Below are 27,206 nucleotides of genomic sequence, written 5' to 3'. Positions count from 1 at the left end.
AGCGGCTTGTTTGGATTATCGATTCTCTGAGAGCCTGGAGGCCTCACTGCCAGGACTTTCCGAGTCACATGGCCAAGACTGGAGGCAGACTGAAACCTGGCTTTTCCTTTTTTCATTAACTTCATATGCTCATGTTTTTACAGTTCACGCAGCCTTGGCTGTTGATAACAGCTCACTGTGTGAGACCCACACCCAAACAGAGCTGTCGACCAACAAGGGAGGAAATAGACCTGGTTTGGTAGACTGTTCGTTTTCGGCAGACAGTTGGGTGAGACAGTGAGGAGAGGACGTTGATACAGGTAGCAGCAGATGAAACTTGCCAGCGGTGCCTCTTGTTCAAAGGCAAGCGCATCTCAGCCTCTTTAGTTCTTCTGAGAGTTTAAATGAAAAAGACTCAGTGGGTTTAGCGTATCCCTCTGAGGGCGGGACCTAGTTGGACTCCCATTCCTGGATTTTAGCACTGCTGTCTTTTTGCTGGCTTTACTGTAGCCCTAACCATGAGGTGGAGCTCATGTCTGGGCGGGTAATCTTAATCGAATGTGACCTGAAAAGGCAGGACTTGTTGGTGTTTGCCCTGCTGCCAGCACTGATACTGTTGCTTAGTGCTTTAAAAAGAAGCAAACTGACCTGTGGTATTTTCTTAACGTGTAGATAGGAAAAATATCTAAAAACAAAAAGAAAAAACTGAAAAAGAAGCAGAAAAGGCAGGCCGAGTTACTGGAAAAGCGTCTGCAGGAAATAGAGGAATTGGAGCGAGAAGCCGAAAGGAAAATAATAGAAGAAAACGTCACATCAGCTGTACCTTCCAATGAGCAAGACGATGAAGACCGCCCAGAGATGAAACTGAAAACAGCAGAGCTGGAGGAGGCTGCCGAGGCAGAGGCTACGAACGACAATGGTCAGTGACACCTGGAGGCCGGGCTGCCTGGGGGTCCTGGGAGCGACGTTAGTGGGCTCCCGCCAAGTCGTCACAGAGTGTGACTTGCTGCTGCCTCAGACGTGAGGGTGATTCCCTGCACCTCCTTTTTCGGGAGGAACAGTCTGGCAGTTCATTTGTAAAGTCTGCGCCAGAAATATGTTAATATTTCAAAATAGTTTTTTAAAAAGTAGAAGATGTCTGAGAAACACCATGTCTCTCTCATGCTAATAATTGTCCTCTGTTTTGGAATTAACCTTTTGCCTAACAGTGATGCATCCGCAGACCTTTTCTGAAGATTGTAGAGCAGAGGGGAGAGACGGAATGGCAGCTCGCACTGAATACAGTAGCCCCCTTATCCGCTGGGTCACTTTCTCTGGTTTCAGTTACCCACAGTTAACCATGGTCCAAAAATATTAGATGGAAAATTCCAGAAATAAGCAATTCATAAGTTTTAACTTGCGGGCCATTTTGAGTAGCACTATGAAGTCTTGCGCCATCCTGCCTGGGACGTGAATCGTCCCTTTTCCAGCGTATCCCGGCTGTGTACGCGCCCTGCCTGTTAGTCGCTCAGTAGCCAACTCGGTTATCAGATCAACTGTCTAGGTGTCGAAGTACTTGTGTTCAAGTCACCCTTAGTTTGCTTAATATTGGCTCCAGAACACAAGAACAGTGATGCTGGCAATTCACATATGCCGAAGAGAAGCCATAAAGTGCTTCCTTGATGTGAAAAGGTGAAAGTTCTTGACTTAAGGAGAAAATTGTATACTGAAGTTGCTAAAATCTACAGTAACTTTTATTACAGTATATTGTTATAATTGCTCTATTTTAGTATTGTTATTACAATAACAAAGAGATTAATATTGTTATTAATCTCTTGCTATGCCTAATTTATAAATTAAACTTTATCATAGTTATGAATATACAGGGAGAAAAACATAGCATATATAGGATTTGGTGTGCTGTCCACGTTTTCAGGCGTCCACTAGGGGGGCCTTGGAATGTGTCCCCCCATGGATGAGGAGGGCCTCCCATAGTCATTTTTCTCCAAAAGCTGTCTAGAGTAACTTTCTAGTAAGAGTGTGCCAATTATTTAATAAATGAAGGATAAGATTTAGAAAACCTGAAGATTTTACCCTGAGCGCCAAGAGGTGTTTGCTGTGTGGTACATGAATTAAGGACATTCGAAAATGTCTCTTGTTGGAGGAAGTAAGTAGCTAGTGCCACTGTGCTACGGAGAGTAGTGAGTTCTAATTCTTAATCCATCAACTTTTTAAGGTGAAGCTGAGGACCAGGAAGAGAAAGAAGATGCTGAGAAAGAAAACATCGAGAAAGATGAAGATGATGTTGAACAGGAACTTGCGAACATAGACCCTACGTGGATAGAATCACCCAAAACCAATGGCCATATTGAGAATGGCCCGTTCCTACTGGAACAGCAGTTGGATGATGAAGACGATGATGAAGAAGATTGCCCGAATCCCGAGGAGTATAACCTTGATGAGCCAAACGCAGAAAGTGATTATACATATAGCAGCTCCTATGAACAATTCAATGGTGAATTGCCAAATGGACGACATAAAATTCCCGAGTCACAGTTTCCGGAGTTTTCCGCATCGTTGTTCTCTGGGTCCTTAGAACCTGTGGCTTGTGGCTCTGCACTTTCCGAGGGATCCCCACTGACCGAGCACGAGGAGAGCAGTCCATCCCGTGACAGAAGCAGGACGGTCTCTGCCTCCAGCACTGGCGATTTGCCAAAAGGTAAGTGTCCGTCCCCGTCAAGTGTCTGCTTTCGGTGGCCCAAGTGTCACACGCTTGACAAACGCTGTGAAGGGAATTGGCTGGAGGTGGTAAAGCCACGGGTGCATGCATTAACTATTTTCATTTTACACTTTGGTACTCGTGAATAAGTAATAGAATTCAAAAGATATTCTGTGCTGCTGGGCTTTCTCTTGCTCTCTGCATATCTGATCCCATTTCTGAGCCTTTCTCATTCTTTCTGTATTTGTTCAGTGACATCTACATTGGCAGAAATCTTCCAAGTCTGGCAGCTTACACCTGTAGCTTTCTAGAACGTGTAGTTTAATTTATAATTTGTCCTTCCATCTGATAGTATTATATTTAGTTTTGGTTTTTGTTCTGTTTTGTTTCTATTCAAGGAAAAATGTCCCTGCCCTTTGTCATCTTTTATTTTGATAGTTGTTCCTGATTATAAGGCTCTGCTACTGAGATTTTAAAGGAAGCGGCATGGATGTAAATGTGCTGATGACTTACACCCCCTCCTTTTGAGAGTGAATGCCACATGACGTGTCCCTGCCTGTGACATGCTCGGGACTTGAGTAAGCAGACACTGGGCACCACGGCTGGCTTCCCTTCCGGCCCACAGTGGGAAAGCTCAGACACCTCCTCTGCTCCCTCTGCTGACAAGAGCGTTTAAATACATGGCCAGTCATGATGAGCCAGCCTGCAAATAGCCTAAGAAATTCTGCAGCCCCTTTCCCTCCAGCGGGTGGAGCCGCACAGAGCCGTCCTTGTGACTCGTGGGCTGTGGCTCACCGTGCACAGGATGTGGTGGACGGACTCCCCGCCTGCTCCCCTTCGAGATGACCGGGGTCTGTTGGGAGGCACTTAGGAAATGCGTTCATGTGGAATGTAGGCTCACCTAAGGGAGCACTCACCTCTCTGGGTCTCCTTGATGCTTGTGCTACTCTGACGCTTGTGGTCACCAAATGACCATTTAACTGACTCCATTTAACTCAGTTCTGATACTTGGAGATAGCATCAGATCACCCAGGTTCAGGGGTTGGTCGCCCAAGACTGTCCCCCGCTCGTATGCCAACCACCTGTATTTCTGACCCTCAGCCACAGGTTGGAGGTTCCCGTGACCCACTCCTCGGGTTCAATTATTTTGTTAAAGCAGCTCAGAGAACTCGAGGAGACAGTTTCCTTGCTGGGTCACTGGTTTATTATAAAAGGGGGTAACTCAGGAGCAGCCAGCTGGGGGAGACACACAGGGCCCGCGATGGGGCGGGGGCGGGGTACCCCGCTCCTTCTGGCTCGCCACCCTCCCTGCTGTCTCTCTCACATTCCTTCCTGTCATGGACTCATGGATTCTTTTTTCTTTTAAAACACATTGAATTATGTGTTATAATCATTTATAGCTTTTTTTTCTTTGATATCAGAACTGTCCCAAATCTGGCCCATGTGAGCCTCTTGGGGGTGGCTCTCAAGTCTGACATAGTCCTCTCCTTTCTCAGGTGCTTTCTTGCCTTCTAGAACCATGTGTCCCAGGCTGGAGTGGGCCATATCTCCAAACAGTTTTGGTTACTAATTTTTTAATGTTTTTTGATGGACATAAAAATAGGAGCCAGTAGTATGTAAAATTTATAAATACGCATATATTGGGGTGAGTGTTCAAACTTTTTTTTTTTTTTGAGGAAGATTAGCCCTGAGTTAACATCTGCCACCAGTCCTCCTCTTTTTTGGGGAGGAAGACTGGCCCTGAGCTAACATCAGTGCCCATCTTCCTCCACTTTATATGTGGGACGCCTACCACAGTGTGGCTTGCCAAGCGGTGCCATGTCCACATCCGGGATCCAAACTGGCGAACCCCGGGCCAGCGAAGCAGAACATGCGAACTTAATTGCTGCGCCACTGGGTCGGTCCCCCAAACATTTTTATTGATGGAGTAAACAGTCAAAAAGCTTAGCAGTCCCAAGTGTGGCAGAACCTGTTCCCAGCTTATTTTCGAGACGTGCTAGAGGGCGTCTGTGTGATCATGACCTGGTCGCTCATGCTTCTGTACCTCTGTGTTTTTCCTCCTGCGTGGGATGTTTCCTCCTGTTTTTGCATGGTCCATCCTTTTGGCAAACTTCTGTTCTTTTGTCAGGTGACAGCTCAAATGTAGATCCTCCTGTGTCCTCAGCAGGTCTCAGGCCTCTTGCCCGTCTTTTCCTACTTGTCGTCTTTTTCTTATCCATCTGCTCGTTGTCCGTTTCCATTGTCTTTCTTCTCACTGGGATGTAAGCCCTTTGAGAGTGCAGTGTGTCCTCAGCACCCGACTCAGGATAACGGGCAAACAAGCCAGTGGTCTCCGTTTGTAGTGCTCTCCTCCTCACTTTGTCCCCTCACAGTCCCAGTTCTGTCCAGCACACTCCCGTCCCCAGCACCCTGTCGCGTGAATGTTGAGTCAGGAAGAAGCAGTGGGAAGTCTGTTTTTCTCATTGCTCTCAGTCTGCTGCCAAGCAGGCCTTTTCAGTGTCCTTGAATTCTGGGGACATGGCAGGGACAGGGTCCTCTCATCCAGGCATTTTTTAGAGGCACTCAGTTTTGGTTTCCAGCTTGGTCTTTTGGTCACCGTGGGCACCTCCACGGAAGGGGTTTGGTTTCCTGCATGGAAGGGATGGCCTGCAGGCTGGTCATTGGCCACCTGGTATTGGTGAGCATGAGGCAAGAGAAACAAGCTCTGTTCAGAGTTCGTGCAGACCCTCCTCGTTAGAGCAGAGCGTCCACACTAGGCGACAGGAGAAGGAGAGGTCGGCCACAATGAGAAGACTGAGGAGCTTCCACGCTGGGCTTGAGGCCGTGAGCTTTTCCCTGCACTGGTTTGGGGGCCCTTGAAGGTGGAGACGAGGAGGCAGGAGGCCGCTTGGGTTATGAGCTGCTAGAGCCATCACGCGTCCCGGCTTGTCACACCTGAAGGACGAGCCCTGTGCCAGGGTGCTCCTGTTGGCTTCCCCTGCAGGGTGCATTGGGGTCCCTTTGCTGTCACCTCGTAGTGACCCAGGTCACTGTTGGTCCTTGCCTCGGCTGCTGCAGTACAAGCTCCATGCTCGTCTCACCTCCACTAGTCCCATCTCTGGAGGGCGGTCAAGAGGGCTCTTTAGAGGGCGCCCAGTCACCCTGGTCTCCAGCGTGGCTCTGCTCAGAGGCCGCGCTCCGCAGCTCTCAGGCTGTGCCCAGCCCAGCCGGCAGCCCTCTCTGCAGTCCTCTCCGTGCCTCGGTTCCCCTTGCTCACCTGCGCCTGCCACGCTGGCTGCTTCTGAGCTTTCTCCAGAAAGCGAGCTTGCTCCTGCCTGCTGCGCTCCGCACGCTGTCTCCTCCGCCCCCCACTCAGGCCTCTCCTGGGTTGGCGCTGCTCCCTGGACACGCCCCCTGCCACCGTCCCCTTTCTGTGCTTTGTTTTCCTTTATGGTACATAGAGCACCTGACGTGGTGTGTGAACGCTCATCTTAGGGACTTTATCGCCCACGTTCCCGACCGGCGCGCGCGTTTCCTAATTTGGGGTGTGGTTGGGGGAGCCTTGTCTGCCCCGTTCACGCTGTCCCCAGTGCCAAGGCGGCGTCTGGCGCGTGGAAGGGCCGCAGTGAACACTTGGTGAAGAAACGGGTCAGGTTTGGGCGTTAAGTCTCCTGGTTCTGCTGTGTCCGTGGGCCTGGTGCTCAGCCTCCCGCATGTAGCGAGGATCCGTCCCTCCTCGGCAGGCTCTTTTCTCCTCGGAGGAGTCGGTCTGGGGCCAGCCAATCCCTGCGCTGAGTGGAGGTGCTGTTCCAGTGCTGGAGGCTGCTGGCTGCCGCTTCACGAGGCTTCAGGCTGGCTTCACGGGGAAGGAATCCGCTGTCACCCAGAGTCCGGCTCATTGGAAGTCACTGAAGGGCCCAGCCGCTCTCGAAGTGAAGGTTTCCTTCTCTCTCCCCACTTTTCGTTCCCTCCTCGGTAGAAGCAGAGCAAGGAAGAACTGTGGTAGGTGCCCACGCGCACGACACCCAGGGGCGCGACCTGATGCCTGCCCGCAGCGAGGCTGAGCCACCTGTTTGTCAGCTCCTGAGGGTGGCAGGCGATGCGCGCACGTCCGGGCAGCTCCTCTTCCACTTGCCTCCTGTTCATGTACAGTTAGCTTTTCGAGACTCACTCCCCGGTGTCATCTAGGATGCATCGTGAGCTGGGGACTGTTACAGCCCTGAACCAGGACAACAGCGTGTCACTGAAGAGGCTTCATTCACTGACCATAAATGAGGGATATTGAAGATGTGTGGCAGTGTGTCTTTCAGAGTGTTTCCTCCAGCCCGATTGGCTTATGCAGCCTCTGTGAAACGTCTTTACAACAGCAGGTGGGAGTGGTGGCGATTACGGAGCCCCCTTCCCCTTGAGTGCCCTCAGGTGTCGGAGCCCGGAGCTCCCTGCTCTTCTACGTCAGACCTTTGGTCTGAGTTGTCCAGAGCCGAGGGCCCCAGCGGGCGGCTTCCCCTGCTCTGTGCCGTTAGGAGCCTCAGCCTCGGAGGGTGGTCTGGCTCGCTGCGGGCAGAGCGGAGGCCCTGGGTCTGGCCAGGCAGACGCTGCAGCGGCTCTCCTGCGTTTGGTCTTCTTTCTCGTGGGTGGGTGGGGAGAGTCGCCTTCTTCTTCGCTTCCTCGTTGCCTGAGAACTGAGCCTCAAAGACTGTAAGTCATTTGCCAGAGTCTTCAAATTTGTCAGTATTGAAACTTAGCTTTGGATCCAGTTCTGCAAACCGCAGATTCCCTTTTCTGGCCTGCTGACTCTCTTGAGTTAAATGCCGAGGGATTCATCGAGCCCTTTCTGGCGCTGCCCGTCCCTCCATTGGTCACACTGCTGTGTTTCTCCTGGAACTCTGCTCTCAGCCCATTCCCTGTTCAGTGCATCCATTTTGCCTCCTCAGGTGGGTCTCTGCCTTCTCTGAGTGCCTGTGTTCCTTCTCCTCAGCTCACTCCTGGCCTTTGCTCAGGCCCCTGGTGGATCAGCATCCTTATGAAGAGAGAGGTGGCATAGGACAGATGCAAGAAGGGAACCTGGCCATGCAGGTTGATCCACAAGCCCGACAGATGGCCCTTGAGGGATAAATCATTGGCCAGAGTTCTCTCTGTGTCCTGTGGCCCCTCCTGGGGAGTCTGTGGGTGCCCTCACTCTTGGGTGCCTTCCCTGCTCACTGCCCTGCTGCCTTTGGGGATGCTGGGCATGGGAGCCTCCCCAAGCACCGAGGCTCCATGGCACGCTGTCCCAAGGGGAGGTGTGGGCTGTTAGCAGAGCCCAGCTGTGAGTGAGCAAAAGGGCGTTGACTGTTCAGCCTTAAGCAGGCTTTTCTGCTTAGTCTGTAAATACCATTTCAGAATTACTTCTAAAATAAATAGAAGCCATGGTGACAGCTCATCCTTTCCCGAAATTCGAGCTTGTAGGTCAGTTTGAGGTCCGATCAAGATGCTGACTCTCTTCAGCACCGTCTCTCTGCGTCTCACCAAGTTTCTTTTCTTCATCGCTGGCCCCTGGTTGGCTGTGCTCGCTGCAGGCGTGGTCTCACACATCTTGGCACCTCCACTGGCCGGGAGCCCTGTGGAGCCTAGCCCTGTGCCTGCTGTTGAGAGACCCTAGGGTCACCCTGGGGGCAGAGTGGCCTGAGTACTTGATGAGTTTGTGAGGGACCGCAGAGGTTTGCCCTTAGGACCCAGGCCATCTCAGGAGACCCCTGTCCTGAGGATTCCTTGTCCAAAGCTCAGCCAGAAGGATCGGTCCCCACCTTTAATCTGTATTTCTTGATCAGCCGTCATCTAACTTTTGAGGTCTCTGTGCTCAGCGCAAGCAGAGGCAGAGGGGGAGAGCTGTGGGTGCCAGGGGAACTGTGTGTCCCTTAGGAAGGGATTGGTCACCCAGGGCAGCATTCCCTCTACCCTCGTGTTCCGGGCAGTGATGCACCAACAAGCTCGATGTGGTCTGTCAGGGAATGGGGTCTGATAGGACAAGGAGCCGCTGGAAAGATGCCGAGGGGAGCAGAGCTGGGCTCACCTCGAGGTGACGGAATCAGGAGCGAAAGGAGGGGACGGGGCAGGGCCTGCAGGGTCTCGGGCAGCCCAAGTTTGCTCTCTTCTGTGAAATACTTCCTGGAGATGGAGACCAAGGATTTTAAATTCTGTTGAGTTCAACTTACAGGATTCCAGGGCTGATCGGTGGCTGGTCGCCGTGTAGAGCAGGGGGCTCCGTGCCTGCAGACGTGGCACACAGAGCTCTGCCCACACTAACTGCCTGCTGTTTGCCATGCCAGCCAAGACCCGGGCTGCCGACCTGCTGGTGAATCCCCTGGATCCGCGGAACGCAGATAAGATCAGAGTGAAGATTGCCGACCTGGGGAATGCTTGCTGGGTGGTAAGTGGACTTCGCTTCCTCCAACGTGTGGGTCCTGACCACGTCTTAGAAGACCTCTGTGTTTTGTGGTGTCCATGCCCCCCGGGGTAATGCAGTGTGTTCTCTTCCAGCATAAGCACTTCACGGAAGACATCCAGACTCGTCAGTACCGGTCCATCGAGGTTCTGATCGGAGCCGGTTACAGCACCCCCGCCGACATCTGGAGCACGGCCTGTATGGTAAGAGGGGCTGGTGGGGCATCCGTGGGAGTGCCTGCCCATTAGGGTGCCAGGCTGTCCCCCAGTGTGGCCGCCGCGGGCCAGCTGAGGGCGAGGTGGCTGCCGTGGCGTCTTAGAATGGCAGGAAGTCTTCCTGGGCACGTGCTGGGGTGGGGTTGCTCCTGTGCGAGATGCTCTTTTTGAAAGCCCCCCACAGCCCCGAGCCCCAGACCCCTGGCCGGCTGACGGCCGACGCGGGGTCCCTGCTAGCCCGCCAGCTCGCTGGGGGAGTGCAGCTGCCCTTGTCCCGGGGAGGTCGGGGGCGGAGGGGCAGCCTTCGCCGTGCCCCTGGCGGACCTCAGCCCCATCCTGGGGAGGAACGGCTTTCCCGTCTCCAGTGTTCCCGCTCCCTCCTTGGTGAAGCAGAATCCAGAGGGTGTTCCTGCTTCTGCTCGAGGCTGTGCGTCACCTCTGGGACTGCACAGCTGCGGCACCCCTTGCCAGAGGCTGGCCCTGTAGGAACCACCACGTTTGGCCGCAGGGCGCCTCCTCCTTCACCCACGTGTCGGAGCTGGTTTTGCTGCCAGTTTTGTGCATCGCAAGTTTGAGCTCTCCCCTGGCTGCCGCCAGGTCTTTGTCTCACTCCATCCTTAGCTGTGAATCGCGGAGCGTGGCCCCTCATCCGCTGGCCCCTTGCGGTCCTCTTTCCCAGCCCTGTTTCCTCGCTAGTTCAGTGCCTTCCTCTTACTGGGCTGTTCTTCATCGCTCCATGTTGGAAAAGCGGAGGTGTGTGTATGTTGCTTAGGGTGGTATTTCATGGTTTTCTTATTTCTTATTTATTTTTTCCAAATTCTCCTCTGGTATTTAAATGAAAGGGCACGTGTGTAAAGCTTGGCACTTGTCTTCTCACTGAAAAAAGCAATGCAGATTAAATATAATTGTCTGTTAATCAAGGATCAATGTCCCAGTTCTTTTGAGTGTGCTGTGTCGTGTCTTCTGAAGCTAAAGGAGAAGCAGTGTTAACAGAGCGCTAAAAGGATATGAAAAAATGGATATGTTTTGTGTCTTCCAAGTCAGCACAATCTGAGGCGACAGTTATGGCCAAATAGATCAGAAATGCTGTCCTTTCTAGGCCCACGTTGCTCTGATGGATAATACCAGATAATTTTAAAAATTAAGTTTTTCAGGAAGTGTCAGAACTGAGTCCTTGCCGTGCTAGGCATAGAAGAGAAGAGTTTAAAGAACTGCTGGACGTGGGCTGTCGCTTTGAGTTTCGAGACTGCTGTGTGGGGGCTCAGGCTCGCTCTGACTGTGGGCCGGGGCGGCGGGCGGAGTGAGGTGGGCAGGAAGGGAGCGCTGCGGGGAGGATGTTCTGTTTCAGGACGTGGTGAGGTCGGGCCTCGCTGTCCCCAGCAACACAGCAGGCCCATATTGGGGCTGCCCTGAATTCGCCTCTGAGAACTCTTTCAACTCTGAGATCCGGTGCTTCTAATTTGGGGTGTTAAATTTTGGTGATATAACCAGAAAAATAGGACAAGATCGCACATGTAGTGGAATAATGGTGGAGCTGTAGGCACAGTTTTATACCCAGTTGTCTCTCAGGCCTTCCGTTGGGTAAGGCCTGGTCCCTCCACACAGTCTCCTGTCCGCCGGCTTCTGCTGGTGCTGTGAACCGTGCCATGAGCCCCAGTGACAGACCACTCGGGAGAAGTGGTCACGCCTTTCACCTCCCCCAGGAGACTAAGCATGAGCTCCCATGGTGCTTGCAGGGCTGCTTACGAGGGTTTTTTAATGGGGTGTTACAAGGTGATTTTTCTGGAAGGGGCAGTGCTTCATTCCTCCCTTGCCCCGTTCCTGGAGCTCGTGTCCGAGAGGACCCTTTGGTTCATCGTGGGGAGCCCGGGGAAGGTGAGGCAGTTTCCCCGCCTCTACCCGGTGGTCGCAGTTAAAAATAGACCAGCTGTGATAAAGCGCCAGAGTGTTCTTGGCGGCCGAGCCCACAGTCCTCAGAGTGTCATAAATGGCCCCCGTCTCACGGCACCCCCCCAGTGGAGGGGAGCGCCTGCTGGCGGCTGGTGGCCACGCTCACTGAGAAGTGCCTTTGCTGTGTCTGGGAGGAGCTTGTACAGCTGGAGAAGGACGACACAGTGAGGCCGAGTCGCTGGGATGTGTCAGGCGTTGAATCTCTCTTCCTTTTCTTGAGCTTTGGGGCCCCTCCGATGTGCATATCATCTAAAACTTCCGTGCGGGCTGAGGCGTCGGTTCCTGCGCACCTGTGTGTCCGAGTCCTGAGCAGGCATCTTCTTGCGGACTCTGTGGTGAGCCCCAGCCAGTGCCATGGAGACAGGAAGGGCCCGCTGACATGGTTTACCGGCCTTCTGCAGCCTGGGTCACGCACAGAACGAGTCGGTGACCTTGTTTGTTCAGAACAGGAGGCCATTGCAGGAAGGAGGCACCCAATCTCCCCAGCACGGGGCAACCCTGCGAGGGGATCGGGCCAGCTGCAGAGGGAGGAATCCACAGTTCCCGAATACTAAAAATAAACAGTGATCAGAGCAGAAAGCTGTATTGGGAGTCACTTGCTGAGTTGAAGGCGGTCGTCTTGGTGGGCTCGTGGCCGCCAGCCTTAGAGCAGGTTGTAGGGCACAGAGGCTGCCCTTGTCATGGGATGTGCATCGCCCTGTGGCGCAGGTCCTGTTTGTGAAGAAAATCTCATCCTTCTCCAGAGAACCAGGGCGGGATACCATGGCAAGGGGCCTCCATCTTGCCTCTGCCTTTTTTCCTTTAAGCCATTTCGACAGGCTTCTTCCACTCACACGTTTCGTTGGGGATACCTGGGTGCTAATCAGAATGGTCATCATCCAGAGGACACCTTAGGCTGTAGGAAATATATACAACCAGGTGGAAATGTTTTTGCAAGTTGTCTGGAAGCGTGAGCGAGGACCCGAGGACGGGTCAGAGCCGCTGGGGCTCTCCGTGGACGTCCATGGCGTGGCTTCTCGCGGCTTCTCCCTCCGTTAGGGTTTCGCCTTTTTCTCTCGGCGTGTGAGGTATTGAATCGATTGTGTCCCAGGTGAGGAGGCCTCTTCTGGCCATTCTCTGTGTGATCCTGACGTTCCCTTGCGTCTGTGGCCGAGTTTGAGGTTTTCTGTCCTGACCTGGCGCTGGCCCCATCTCCCTGTTCACTGGGTGGAGAGGAGCGGCCGCAAGCGAGGACCTTCCGGGCCCGGCGCCACTCGGGTGACCACCCTCACCTGTGTGAGACTCAGCATGTCCAGGTCCTGCTCAGACCCAGGTCGGTTCAGGGCAGGGATCCTCAGTCCACGAGTCCGTGCTCATCGCAGGGGCTGGTGGCAACAGTCTCGTCAGCCCACTTTCCTCCTTTCTCCAAAGAAAAAAAAGGGAAGAGCTGTGGCCCCGGGCGAGTGCGCCCTCTTTTGGTTTGGAAGGACAGTACAGGACAGGTGCCCCACCCCCAGCAGACCAACGTTCCCTTAAGGCAACCCTGCACCCCATGGGCGTTGGGTCGCCGCAGCGACGGCTCATCAGGGGCAGGATTGGGGGCAGGGCCTCGAGAGGGTGGGGTGGCCCACAGGCGTCAAGGAAGGGGCACTGGGCGCCTTGCAGAACAGCAGGATCTAATACAGAAGAAAAGTTAATATGAGAAAAACCAAAAATGGGATTTAGCTTATCCTTTTTTTAAAAAATTTAAAACATGGTATTAGATCAGAGCAACGGCAGTTGCCATCCTTATATGTTGTTACCAAATTAAACTCACGGCCCCGAGATTTTGTGAGCAAGGGAAGTAGACCATCTGGCAGAGTGGAAACAGATGGCTCCCCACAGGCACCATGCGGGGTTGGGCAGGTGGGGACAGTGGCAGCCCAGAGCCGCGCCCCCTGCCCTCCTGGACCTGCACGGTGGTCCCTCCCTCCTGGCCCCGGGGGGCTGAGCAGGGGCCACTCCTCTGGCTGCAGGTTTTGCTTGGTTGAGTCAGAAATGAATGAAATGATGCTTAGATGCTGAAAATAGCCCTCCGGGACTAAGACAGGGAGCTCTTTGCTTCAAGAGAGCAGACCCGCCCATGGTCAGGGCCAGGCCGGCCTGTGGTGTGGATGGGCCCCGGGGGCAGGCAGCCCTGGTCCTGGGCCGTCCCCGTCGTGCCACGTGGAGGGAGCACAGTGCTCGGCCCGGGCCTGGCAGGCTGCTGGCCCACGTGCCGGTGTAGCCGTTTGGCTTCCCGCAAAGCGGAGAGGACGCAGCCCTCCCGTCTTGCAGTAGAAGAGCTGCAGGGATGTCTCTGCAGCCTCTTTAAACTGGGTGGAAGGGAGGAAGAGTTCGGTGTGCAGCCCTTCTTGGAGGCTCTCTGCTTGGCTTCAGATCCCCATAAAACATGGGTCTCCTGAGTGAGGAGGGAGCACGCTGACTGGGGGGCCGGGTTCTGCGACGTGCTCAGCGTGTCGTCTGTTGTGTCCTAGGCATTTGAGCTGGCCACCGGTGATTATTTGTTTGAGCCACATTCTGGAGAAGACTATTCCAGGGACGAAGGTGAGTACAGCTGCCTGCTGAGCACCTCAGCCTGGGGCTCCGGGAAGTCCTGGCCTTCTGGAGAGCACGGGGTTTTCACACCGACCTGAAGCTGGGTTTGGTTTTCAAACACCCAACTCAGACGCTTTTCCTTTGAGCTTGAAGCCCCTCAGGCACAGGGAATGGGCAGAGCCCCCGGCTCGGGCGGCACTGGGAGAGCCCCTGGGCCTGCGCCCACCCCCAGCCAGCCGGGCAAGGACAACTGTGCCGACCCCAAGGCCCGTCCGTGGTCCTTTGTCCACCGAGCGCTGCCCATTTCTCTGTCCTGCTTGCGAGCCGAGTTGAAAACCCGGGAATTCTGGCTTGAGTTCCCTCTGTAGGCTCACCATCTCCATGCTTATTTGCTTTCGATGCTGGGCTGCCCTGGGCTGCCACCTCAGTCACTGCTCGCGCCCCGACGGTGCCTGAGGCCTGCCAGCCCAGAAGCTCTCCTGGATGTGCTGCAGACATTGTTGATTTGGATCTATTTCTGATTTTTTACTAATTTCAATTTTTCCCTCTTCTTTTACCCCGCCCTTCCCCGCACCCCTCCCATTCCCGGATCCTTGTTCTCTCCTCCATAGACCACATAGCCCACATCATAGAGCTGCTAGGCAGTATCCCAAGGCACTTTGCTCTGTCTGGAAAATATTCGCGGGAATTCTTCAATCGCAGAGGTAGTACCTCTCCTTTTTGAAAAGCGCCACGATGCAGACAGAAATGGAAGAGCAGCTGCCGATTGTCGCACTAGTGGTGACAAGGGCATTGCTCCTAAATTCAGAAAGCGCCCAGCAGGACCCCTGTGCTGGTTTAAAAGCTGAGCGGGAAGACCGCATTTGGCCCTGTGCCGCGGTCGCCTGTGCGCCAGCTCTTCCTGGGTGTCCTCAGCACTGGGGGCCCAGAATCCGGCCGTCCGCGCCAACCCTGTGCTTTCGATCATTAGGTCACGCTCTGTTTCTGTCTGCGCGGGCGGTGACAGTGTCTGCATGCAGTGTACTGATTAAACTGTCGTGTGTTTCTGTTTTGCTGGCAATGTTTCCCAATGCAGATCACATAGCATTGATCATTGAACTGCTGGGGAAAGTCCCTCGAAAATACGCTATGTTGGGGAAATATTCCAAGGAGTTTTTCACCAGAAAAGGTAACGGTATTTATGCAACACTAATTTTCAGCATAATCTTCTCCCAAAAGGAGAAATTGTACATTCACGTGTGGGCAGTGGAGAAAGATCTGGACTTTTACAACTGGGGAATTCTGCTGAAGAAAGCTCTCAAGAAGTAAACTTGAACCGTCTGATATCTGTGGAATAAGAATTTTGTAAGAGAACAGCCTTCCTAAAATCCTTTCCTGCTCCAAGCGCCAATCTGGATATTCAAGGATTTATAAAAAGGAGTTTGAGTGAGTTTTAGAAACCAGCTAGACTTATGTATTTTCCTTTTATTCACGGAGCTGCAGTGTCTCTGCAGCAGAGCGCCGGCGGCCTGCAGCTCGGACTCCATGCACGTCTGTCCACGTCCCCCGCGATCTGTCTGAGACTGGATGTAGTGGGTGTGGGCCTGTGACGTCTGCGTGCCTCATGCGCTTGTCAATCACGTGGTCTCCCACTGCGTTAGCGCACAGGGTATTGTGGGTGATGTGTTTAGTACCGCAGCTCTTGTTGACCTTCCCTGGGCATGACCCTCAGCAACTGTGTCTTTGCCCTGTGTACTCATAGCCAGTGATCACTTCTTAAAAGCGCTCCAGAGCGCCAGGGCGTTTGCTTTTAAAGACCCCTCCCCAGTGCCGTATTCTTTTGTGTGAGTATAGTTGGCCCTCTTAATTCATGTTTTCCCAGCTTAGATTATTTTGGGGTTGCAGCACTCTTTAATAAAGAGCTTTTAAAGTTGGTGTGAGCAGGACATGGTGTTTCTAGAAATTTCTCAGAGTCCCGGATACTCTCTGTCCCTTGCTTTAGCCAAATTTGGAGAACCAATTTTAGTTTCTATTTTCCTATGAGATCAGGAATTCCTTAGAGTGATGATCCTTTGCTATACACTTCAGTGATGTTAAGCTGGCCAGTTCTTGTTTTATCTTTAAATCGCGTTTCCCTGGTCGGTGCCTGCAAGTCGAGGAGGAGCCGTGCCGACATGGTGGTTTCCCGCTCCGCTCACTCTGAGCACACGGCCATGACTCGGCTGTTCTGGGACCGCCCAGGGCCAGCCTGTGACATGTGTCACTAGACGTGGTTGTGTTCTTACTACCTTTTGAAGGCTTTTCATAGGAAAAAAAAAAATGTCAGGGAAAACTGTTCTTCAGACACCTTGGGTTAATTTTGGTTCTGAGAATCTGGTCTTCAAGTCTGGGTCCCCTGAACGAGGTACAGAGTTCTCTCTCCACACACACACTCTCGCACAGGCTCACATACATTAAGGGCGGTGACGTGGCTTTGCCACTGAGCTGTGTTCAGTGACAGAGCTGGGGTTTGAGCGTGTGTAGGACTGAGCGCTTCGTGTCCTCTCTGAACCTTTGTTTCCTCGTCTGTCCACGGGGACGCTTCAGGGTGCCTCATTGTCATGAGAAGGTATGAGAGAGTGCTGGGTGGCACATAGCGCAGTAGGAGCTAGGTGTTATTGCCGGGGCAGAGTGACAAACAGGAAAACACCATAAACGTTATGAACCACCAGACAGTGGTATCACTGAGAGAGGGGACTGAGTTTCCCTCGGAGACTTCCAGAAAATGTTATTTGAAAACGCTTGAAGCAAGGAAGAGTTATGGATTATTATAGGTTGGGGTTCAGTGTGGCTTGGGGAATTGGGTTTATTTTAATGCAGGCAGATCCCTTCTTCCACGTTTCGGAGTGTTTTCGGAGCCTGTGAGAACTGGCCTGGCCCCAGAAGGATGCGGCTGCTGGACGACAGGCAGCGAACACCCGGCGGTGGCCTCACATTGTCACACGGGGCTCAGTGGGGAGGGTGGCCAAGAGCTCCCAGCCTAGTCTGTCATGGGAACAGAGAACACCGTTGACTTGCCAGTGCTCCAGAGGGGACGGGAAGACCCGAGAGAGCACCCAGCCAGGCACCTGCTCCTCTAGGCAAGTAGAGAGCCTGCTGTAGGCTGAGGAGCGGGTTCCTGCCCCAGGCTGTGGGAACCTCATTTCCCACCGCGGGCATAGGGCATGGTGGGGACCAGCGGCCATTGATGGCACACAGGGACTTTCCTTGAATTGTGCTCCTGCTTCCCTTTCCTCTGCAGTAAGGAGCCTCCTGGAGTAACGGGGCTCTGCGTTTCTCCCTGTCCACTCTCTGTGGGTTGGGAACCACATACTGTGCACAGCAGGGCCGAAGAGGAAGGCGAGATCAGAGGAGGGGCCTTGAATGGTGAGAAAGTGAAGTCAGGCGAGTTCTTTGAGGGTGCCTTTCCAGGCAGCCTGCAGCTCAGTTTGCTCGTGGGGGCAGTCACTCGAGGCTCTCTCCTGCCTGTTAGGCTTTGCCTCTGGCCTGAGCTGCAGGCCACCAGGGCCAGCCCCCCTGAATGCCTGAGCCCTCTCCTCGCCTGTCTGGTGGGGCTCTTCAGAGGGATGCGTGCTGAGCTGGTGTCGGCTGCTGGCTGGTTCCAGCTCAGAGCTCCCTGTCCTGCGGCCCTCACATTGGTCTTCCCGTCAGCACCCTTGCTCCCGGGACGGCCCATGCCCAGGTGGCAATAGAAGGTGCTGCGCAGGGCCTTGCTGTCCTCCCGTCGCGTCGTCATCTTGCACGCTGATTGGGCCTTGTGTGCGTGGTTCTTCCGAGGAGCTTGTTTGAAGGGGGCTGGCCTTCTGAGTTGAACTGTGTTGGGCATCCTTGGCAGAGATAGACCAGAGACATCTGACGTGGTGTTACTTTGGCAGCGTCTCCCCTTCCCTTCCTTTGGATGTAGGGGAGAATTTATGATGAGTCAAGAAGTCCCCTAAGATGCCTAGGAATTGGGACCACAGTTCCTTCCTGCTTATGTTTGTATATAGTAACTGTGGGGGTTGGAAGGGATTTTGGGTTTTTACTGAAGTCCCGGGAATGATATGATGATGAAAATAGATTTCTCCATGTCCCTTAGCATGAGGGGAATGATTTGTTGCATAAAAGATGTGTTTTGGCATGCCTCCCTACGTAATATGTGTAAATATACATTTTAGAAATAATGGGGTCTTAAATGTATCCATTTAATTTAATTTAAATTTTTGCTGAGGAAGATTGACCCTGAGCTAACGTGTGTGCCAGTCTTCCTCTATTTTGTATGTGGGTCACCACCACAGTATGGCTGGCAGTGATAGAGGTTTACACCAGCATCCGAATCTGCGAACCTGGGCTGCCAAAGCGAAGCGCAATGAACTTATCCACAGGGCTGGCCCCACCATTTAACTTTTTATCTAAAATACATTGTGGCAGAACTGTAAAATGGAAACTGCTGATAGTTTGCTCCCGTCTCATTGGAAAGTAGTTGAGATCGGGAGGTAGCGGACAGGAGGCTTTCCTGTTCTTTGTCCTCTTGGGTGGGAAGCAAATTTACCCCGACCCAAGGCCCGGGAAGGAGGTGGGGCCTGCGTGTTAAAGTTAATTGTTGCCCGCACCTCAGCGATATCTTCTTCCTTACAATTCGGCGTAAAATGATTGGTCCTAGTTTGAATCTTTTGTGTGCCAGGGATTTTAAAATTGAGCTGGATTTTTTGGGCAGGGCATGTAATTTCTGTTCTCGCCTTATTGAGGTTTGATTTGTTAGTTATCCCCTTGAATGTGGACATTAGCCACCAAAGAGCATTAAGGACGACGACTATGTTGGTCAGTGTGTCAGGATGCGGCCCACTAGAAATAAACACCTCTGTGGGTTTTGTCCCTGTCCTGTCCTGCTGAGATCTGAATGTTTTGTCCCCCCCCCCGAAATTTGTACGTTGAAATCCTAAACCCTAAAGGTGCTGGCGTTGGGAGGTGGGCCCTCCTGAATGGGATGTTGGCTCTCAGAAAAGGGGCCCCAGAGCGCTCCCAGCCCCTTCTGCCCCGTGAGGACCCCTGGAGGAGTCTGCGCCCCGAGCTCCTCGGCCTTCCAGCCTCCAGAACTGGAGAAGTAAACGTGTTGTTTATAAGCCGCCAAGGGGGCTGTGTTTTGTGACAGCGGCCCAAACTGCCTAGACATGTCCCCACGGAGGGGGCAGTCCTCGGAAGGGTGCCAGCTCTCAGGTGATGGCGGGAAGCAGTGCAGCCTGGAGCACCCCTTGTGCGCAGCTGGACACACGCTCTCTCGGCCGGCGGTAGCCGTGGTTTCAGTGCCAACGGCTGTGTGGAGAATGGAAGTGTCCGAGGAGACAGCTTGCTTTTCTAAAAACTGAGGGCTTTTTAAAGTCAGTGTGTTGGGATATGTGTGAGTGCTTTTGTTTGTCAGACCAAAGACCTTCTGAAATTTACAATGCAGAATTCTAAAGCACGCGAGAAACTTCCAGGCAGCCAAAGGGCTGTGTCTGCAGCATGAATTCACGTTCCCGGGCCCGGCGGCGGGACGGCGGGAGCTGGGCTGGTACACAAGAGTCTGTTTCCTATTCTCAGTTTTCAGCGTTTGAGAGGAAACTTGTTAGAACGATTTTCACTTACCTCCAGAATCACTGAAAATCAGCAGGTTCCCTTATTTCGGTGCAGAGCAGAGCCGTTTGCTGGCCGCCGCCCTCTGCGGTCGGCCTGGCTCCGGTTCGGAAGCGTGTGGTCCAGGCGGTCCCCACCTGCGCGGGGGGATGCGGGCGGATGCACGTGGGCGCCCGTGGCGCCAGGAGCCGGGGTCCCCTGGCTGGGAACGGGGCCTGGGCCTCCGATGAGGTGCCCGGCGGCGCTGTGGGCGGGGAGGTCAGCGCAGGGTCTTCTCGGTGACGTCTTGACTCCGGAAATAACTAGAAAGTGGCCTGGTGCTGGCAGTCTTGCAGCTTCGAACCAGGAGCCGCTTTAACCCCGGTTTGACCATGAGCATCGCTTCCGAGTCCGAGCAGGAGAAGCAGAGCTGGGCGGGCGGGCTGGCCCGGTCCTCACCACGGGACCCGGCCTAGGCAGGGGCCTGGTGCCGGGGCTTCGGTGATACCGAGTTCTTACATTTGGAAACGCTGACCTGGGCCCAGCCTTGGTTTTGGACGGAAGCCTTTGTGAGCTGCGGGCGGGTGGCAGTATGTCCTCCTTGCCTGGGACCGTCCTCGTCTGCCCTGTGACGCCCCGGCCCCTCGCTGAGGTCCCTGCCTCCCGCCAGAGCCTGGGGATACGGGCCGAGAGGGCAATGCTGCGCCCGGGGGCGGGCGAGGTGCCCACAAGACAGCGGAGACGCTGGAAGTAAGCCACGGGCCACACGTGGTTGATCGTAGGTTTGAATTACTCTCTTAATCGTTTAATTTTGGATTTGAGCATAGGATGCAAACAAAGCAATGAAATTATTGCTGTAACAGGTTCAAGTAAATTCTATTATAGTTCATCCCATTTATTCCTCTCGTTTATTATGAGCTACTAATTAGTGAAGTGTTTCTTTCTCCACGTGCATTAACACAACATTGGAATTCTTTTAAAGTTATTTCTTGGATGCTCTGTACCAGTTTGCTCTAAACAGCTTTACCGAGATACAATCTGCATGCCATACAGTTCACCGTTTTGAAGGATGCAGTTCCGTCGTGTTTAGTATATTCAGTTATGCAGCCGTCACCACTGTGGGATTTTAGAGCATTTCTATTATCTCAGACAGAAACCACGTGGCCACTAGCCCCCTCTCTCCACCATCCTCACCCTCAGCCCCTGACAGCCACGCATCTGCTTTCTGTCCCCGTGGATTTGCCTCTTCCGGGTGTTTCATGTAAATGGCATCAGACAAGATGGCGACTTTGGTGATGGCTCCTTTGACTTACTGCGATGTGTCCCCGGTTCCTCTGTGTGGCAGCGAGTCCGTGTTCCCTTCTTTTTCTGCACGGATGGAGCACATTTGGTTCCTCCGTCCATCAGTCGATGGACAGGTGGGTGGATTCCACTTCGTGGCTCTTGTGGACCGCGCTGCTGTGAACATTCGTGCACAAGTTGTTGTGTGGATGTAGGTTCTCATGTCTCTTGAACGCACGTGTGTGATGGTTGAAGTAGTGAAGTTTTTAATTTTGAGCAAGTCTCATTTTCTACTTTTTTTAATTACTTCGATGTCACATCTAAGAAACCAGTGCCTACCTCAAAGTCATGAAGACTTATTCTGTTTTCTTCTTAGAATTTATAGTTTAAAAGCTCTTACACTTAGGCGTATGGCCCATTTTTAGTTAATTTTTTTATGTGTGGGAGGTCGGGTTTATCCAGATTTTGAACTCAAATATATACCGACGTATACTTCGTAGGAATATGTTCAAATTTCTTGTGTTTTCTGTCTTGTTTTCTACCAGTATCGATTGATAGCTTTCCTTTCTTAGGTGTGTGCTATTGAAATTGGTCCTAATCTCTTTTATGTTGTGGTTCCTTTTCTGGATACAGTATCCCCTAGAATACCGTACCAGAACTTGCCCCCATAGACTCCCATGTGTGGTGTAAAACCTTCTATGCTTGTTATGTTTAATTGTGGAATATTATAATTTCATGGACAAAATAATGTATTTTGCCTCACAAATCACTTAAAATAATATTCCAGAGAAGTATAATGGAAGTACTTACCTTTTTCCTTAGAAAGTTCTCTGGTAATCTGGGACGGGCAAACAGCCTGGTGATCCCAGAGGAGGAGCCCTCCCCCAGGGCTTGTTTCCTGCCAGTGGTCCCTGGCTTTGTCCAGGTGGTTCTGTCCCCAGAGAGGAGGAAGCCCCGTGGGCTGCCGAGGGCGGCAGTGATGCGGGGTGTCCCTCGGCCGGGCTGGCCCCTGGTTCACATGCACGTGTGTGAGAGCTGGCCCTGAGGAGAGGTGAAGCGATCCTCAGACTTCTTTGAGAAAGAGAGGGTGGGAACGGCTTGAACAGTAAAGATGCCACAATTAAGTGTCTGGTTATTTGCCAAATTGGTTTCAGCAAAACGTATCCTGGAAAGTTTTCCTAAGAGAAACAACAGTCATGGTGAAAACTCTTTACCTTGTCAGGGAGCTACTTTTACAACAGGAACAAATAGTAAAAAGTTGTTTTTCAGTGTTTTCTGCCCTTCCCCTTTTGTGTTTTCCTGTAAGCAGCGGTGGTGGAGGCAGCTCTGTCCCTTGTGTGACAGCCGCGGGCTGGAGCTGGCGCGCGGCCGGGAGGCGCTCGCTCCCGTGACCCTGTTCTTGGTGTCTCCTCGCAGTCGCTGCGCCAGTTGGGGAGCTGAGGGTTGGTTTGTAAGTGATCTTGGGCTTCCTAAGACAGCGTCTTTCCTCATCCTTGAATCAAACATAAGGATTTGTACATATAATCACAGGGCCTAGGCGAGTTGATTTCCTGTTTCTTCCTGGCGTTACAAAGTTTTTCCACCTGTCTACATAATGCACATATTGGTTCTTTTTAGAGGCAATTCGGTACTCTGCTATATTGCAATATTATTACGTATTCCGTCCTCTTGGTACTTAGGATTATTTTATGGGTTGCATATTTTCCTACTACAGAGAGCATCTTTGCACACAGTTTTTGTGTGAGATGACCTGGTCAAAGTTTGGTAGATATTTTAGGCTGTTCTTTAGCAATGTTTCTGTCGATGTGTAGCGCTGCTAGTTAGGTATGAATAACTAGTTTTTCATAGCCTTCCAGCACTGTATCGTTTTCATCACTATATTATGCAGATTTTAAGGCATCTATCATGATAAAGCTTTTCTCTTTTTCATGAAAGAGTCTAAATTTGATGCCTGTTGATTCATTTTAGTTAGTTTAAAAACTGGTGCCCTCAGAAATGGATTTCTTGGTGTCAGGAGCAGTGGCTTCGTTCACAGACCCAGGGAGTGTGCGCTCTGTGTCAGAGCAGGCAAGCTCAGGCCCCCCCCGCCCCCGCCCCCGGGACTTGCCTTAGCCTGTGAGGTGGGCGCTTTCTGAGTTGCTTTCACCTTGCTGTGGTGAGGTCAGCCGTCACTATATAAAATCAGTAGACTGCATTCTAGAAAAGGCAGAGAGAGAGGGGACAACCTGTGCCAGAGCTGCTCTTTGGGGCACCTGCTGTCCATCTTCTGGGTGCTTTGAAAACCCCTCTTGTGACCCTGTGTAGAACGCAGTCTTCTCTTCTTTCACTAGCGACACTGTACCGTATCGTTTCCCCCTTGTTGTTAAGTAACACGCATCCAGTGGCTGTGCTGTGGTGGCCGTTTTTTAACCGTCATTCTCCTGTTACTGAGCATTTGTAATTTTGCCGTGAGCACATTTTGGGGTCGGGGGCAGCCCGGGTTTATCTCCTGAGGCTGGGTCCCGAGACCTGAAACGTCCGGCTTAAAGGGGTGGGCGTCCAGTGATTGCCCAGCCTTCGTGCTCATGGGGCTGCCCTTCCACTGCAGGGAAGACGCTCCTCCGAGATGGCAGGTGCCCCTCCCGCACTGGCAGACCTGACCCGCAGTCTGGAAGCCGTGCGTCACTCTCCCCAGTCCTCACATGGAGCCAGAGCTGCTTTTATACAGCAGCCCCTTTAACAAGAGATTTGGAATTCTGTGCACATCGTGATTCCAACTCCGCGGACATGCGAGTTCGTAAGAGCGCACATGGAAAGAGCGCAGGCCAAAAGGAAAAGTCACTGTGGGGTAGGATTGCAGGTTGTTTCTCCTTTTGTTTTTGTAGTTTTCTGTAATGTTCTCTTATTTTCTTTATGATTGAAGAAAGAGGGCGTGTTTGTAACTGAGTTGAACGAATGGGTGAGACAGACCAGGCCTCGTGGGAAGATCTTCGTCAGCACGGCGCTGCGTCCCTGTTAACGCGTGTCGAGGAAGGATCGCCTTGTTGGTTAGGTCGCGGCCGCTGGAAGGGGAGAGAACGGGGCCCGCACCGGCGCCCGTCGGGGTCTGGAGGCCTCGGGTTCACTCTGCGCCCGGAGGGTGGGGGCGCAGGGCAGCGCCGCCCTGTCTGTGGAGCTGCTGGGCAGACCCTGAGGGGCACCCAGGGAGGCCTGTGTGGGCGGGGCTGGGCTGTCCCGTGAGGGCTTCCAACAGGCGAATCGAGTTACTCCTGTTGAAAGTTCCCCTGACCTTTGGACAGTCTGACTTGAAAATCACTTTTTTTCCTTTTATGAGAAAGGCTGTTGCAGCTCACAGACCGTTCGCTAGCTTCTTGGTCATTCTGTTCTGTCAGTCAGGGCTGCTTGTAACCCACACTTTACACTTTTGAAAAGTGTCACTTCAAGGTTTATGAATTGATCCTGGTATCTTAAATTTTACAACTGTGTAGACATGGATGGTATTTGATTCGGGTTGGCCTCTAGAGCTTTGCTGTCCACTATAGTAGCCGCTAGCTACTTATGGCTATTTAAGTTGAAACAGAGTAAAATGAACGCTTCAGTTCTGTGGTCACACTAGCCACATTTCAGGTGCTCAGTAGCCACGTATCCTGGCAGCTACCATCTTGGTCAGTACAGATAAAGGAAGTTCTCTTGAAATGTGCTGTCCTGGAGGACAAGGCTCCCTCTTCTTTTCACGGTAACATGCAGAAACAGTGGTCCGAGGAGCTTAAATAGCGTATGTCTTAAAACTTGTTCTAAGCAAGTTTGTTGACTGCAAAAGACCCCGAGTGGGCGTAAGAGCGCCTCCACCCACAGTCCGCGAGCCAGGACCCTGCAGGTGCGCTGCCGCACAGAGACGCAGAGCCGAGGCGCAGGGACTGCCCCCCTTACCTGAACCCCTCTTGACCGTTGCCAAGCTGACTTGAACTAGGATGCGGTCATATACACACCAGATGCTCATGGCTTGGGGGGACGCTGGCGCGCTTTGGTGTCGCGTAGCGTCGAGCAGGTAGGTCGTTCTCTCTCCCCTGAAAAGAACCTGGCTGGACCAACAACGGGAGATGCAGGTTTGGCGCCTTCCTGACCTGCTGTTTTCCCTGCAGGAGAACTGCGGCACATCACCAAGCTGAAGCCCTGGAGCCTGTTCGACGTCCTCGTGGAGAAGTACGGCTGGCCTCACGAAGATGCGGCCCAGTTTACAGATTTCCTGATCCCGATGTTAGAAATGGTTCCCGAGAAGCGAGCGTCGGCCTGCGAATGCCTTCGGCACCCGTGGTTGAATTCTTAGCGGCTTCTGCAGACGCGGCGGTCTGAGCTAGCAAATGTTCCCAGTACGTTGGCCCTGAACCGGGCCTCTCATTCTTTAACAGGATTACCAGTGAGCTGGCTTCATCCTCAGACCTTTATTTTGCTTCGAGGTACTGTTGTCTGACGTTTTGCTTTTTGTGCACTGTGATCCTGGGGAGGGTAGTCTGTCGTCTTCAGCTTAGTAGTTTACTGACCCACTTTCTTCTGGAAACAAGAACGTCTCTAACATTGTTTCTTGTGTTGTGTGACATTCAAATGTCAATTTTTTTGAACAAAAAATACTTTCCCCCTTGTGTTTTGGCAGGTTTTGTAACTATTTATGAAGAAATATTTTAGCTGAGTACTATATAATTTACAATCTTAAGAAATTATCAAGTTGGAACCAAGGAATAGCGAGGAAATGTACAATTTTATCTTCTGGCAAAGGGACATCATTCCTGTATTATAGTGTATGTAAATGCACCCTGTAAATGTTAATTCCATTAAATATGGGATGGGGACTCCGATCTCAGAAAAGCTGCCCGGCCTGGAGTGCTTTGTAGCCTAAGTTGCATGTAGCGGACTTGTACTCTCCAAGGAGTCGTGCGAACTTTTCATTCCATAACAGCCCTTTCCCATGGGATTTCAAAGCAAGTGGCTCTGGGTTATGTCATTCCCTATATGGCACTTTAGAGAAAGAAACGACACACTTCTCATTCGAAAATACGTGTTACAGTTTAGCACTCCCATTCATATTTTTGCATATTTTTTAAAGTACTTTTAAGGAAAAAGAGCAATTTCCCTTTGAAATTGTGAAGCCCACCTTCAAGTGCTGTAAGCTCAACTCTACACAGATTAAATTGGACAAGAGGGACACGTTCACTGTGTGGAATGAAAAAATATATATCTATTTTCGGAAAAGCTTGCTCGTGTCTGTGTAAACCCAGGTCTGGCACACGCAGTCTGCAGCACAGCGGGCGGCACGCGCCCCTCCTGGCGCAGCGGCGGGCGCATTCAGTCAGAGGCAGGTTCGCGCGCGGCCACAACAAATTCTAGCCGTTTCGTTGTCCTTCCATGCATTGACGTTGAGAAAGTGATTTTCCCTTTGCAGGTTGCACACAATTTTGTTTATGCATTTCCTTAAAATTGTAGAATTCAGGACACAAACCATAGTAGGCAATACAATTTTAGAATGTAATATATAGAGGTATAAACGCCTCTTTTAGAAGTCAGTGGACTGAATGTCAGGTTTTTTTTAAACTTTCCATTCATTAAGGTGCCTCGTTTTTCTTGACTTTGTCCATTAACATTTATCCATATGCCTTTGCAATAACTAGATTGTGAAAAGATAACAAGTGTTGTAACAATAATCCATTGTTTGAGGTGCTTGCAGTTGTCTTAAAAATTAAAGTGTTTTGGTTTTTTTTCCAGACATTGCCTCAGTCATTGGCCTATGTTTGAAGCGATAGAATCAACAAACATTTGCTGTCCTTTCAGTGTAGTGTAACCCAAAGGAAAGGAAATATCAGCGTCCCCGTTGCAGGAAAGGTAGCTGTAGGACATGCGTGAAGGCTTGTTCCAGGGAGGTCCTTCCTCGTTCTCTAAGGGGAGAATATGGATTCAGAGGAGATCTGTAGCGTAGATCTGTTAGCTAGAATTTCAGTGATCCTTTTTCATTCATGTTTCGTCAGAAACATCCTAACTATATTTTGTTTGAGCATTGCAGGTTTCCTTTTGCTTTTTTAACGGTATTCACTGGGGGGGAACAGGACACACAGTCCTCCTGGGAGTTGGCCTTACCTCACGTGCTGCCGTGCGGGGCAGCATGCCCCCATCCGTGACCTGTACGTGCTGTTTTTCCCATGGGGCTGTAGGGTACCATATAGGTTCTGTGACGGATGGTGGCTGCAGACCAGTGGTGCTCACGATTTCCAGAGGAACGAACCATTCTTACAAGAGCCACGGGGCATTGGCTCAGGCTACAAAATAAACTAGATAATTAAGGAATTTTGTAAGGTGCTGTCCCTTGTGATAAATGGCCTCCCTGGTTCCCAGTGTGAAGACAGTTGTTGTGAAGGACTGTGCGGTTCTCTTAGGGACAGTGTGGCTTTAGCGGATCCTTGGTGGCCTGACGGTGAGGAATGCGCGTGAGCTCAGTGAGAACTGCTGGCCGTGCAACCCTGGAGGCAGCTCGGTGACCTGAGCTGCACGTCCCGTCTCGGCCTTTCTC

At 52.1% G+C, this 27,206-nt stretch overlaps 1 protein-coding gene across 8 annotated transcripts in view; it reads left to right on the top strand.

Annotated features, from left to right (window-relative positions):
• The window catches only part of SRPK2 (SRSF protein kinase 2), a 133,097-nt gene extending 106,869 nt beyond the window's left edge, over window positions 1–26,228 (top strand). For 5 of the 8 annotated variants that reach the window (XM_046669658.1, XM_046669656.1, XM_046669657.1 and 2 more), the window contains 8 exons: window positions 652–898; window positions 2,195–2,677; window positions 8,965–9,065; window positions 9,176–9,283; window positions 13,741–13,810; window positions 14,413–14,505; window positions 14,877–14,969; window positions 24,793–26,228. In XM_046669658.1, the coding sequence (XP_046525614.1) occupies window positions 652–898; window positions 2,195–2,677; window positions 8,965–9,065; window positions 9,176–9,283; window positions 13,741–13,810; window positions 14,413–14,505; window positions 14,877–14,969; window positions 24,793–24,977 (1,380 nt within the window). In that variant the 3' untranslated portion in view covers window positions 24,978–26,228. The other 3 variants (XM_046669661.1, XM_046669660.1, XM_046669662.1) reach the window with 3 other exon arrangements.
• The last annotated feature ends 978 nt before the right edge of the window (window positions 26,229–27,206 follow it).

This window comes from Equus quagga, chromosome 8 (genome assembly GCF_021613505.1).
Source record: "Equus quagga isolate Etosha38 chromosome 8, UCLA_HA_Equagga_1.0, whole genome shotgun sequence".
NCBI lineage: Eukaryota > Metazoa > Chordata > Mammalia > Perissodactyla > Equidae > Equus > Equus quagga.
Note: the sequence above shows the minus strand (reverse complement) of the source record. Positions and strands in the feature narration are given on the sequence as shown.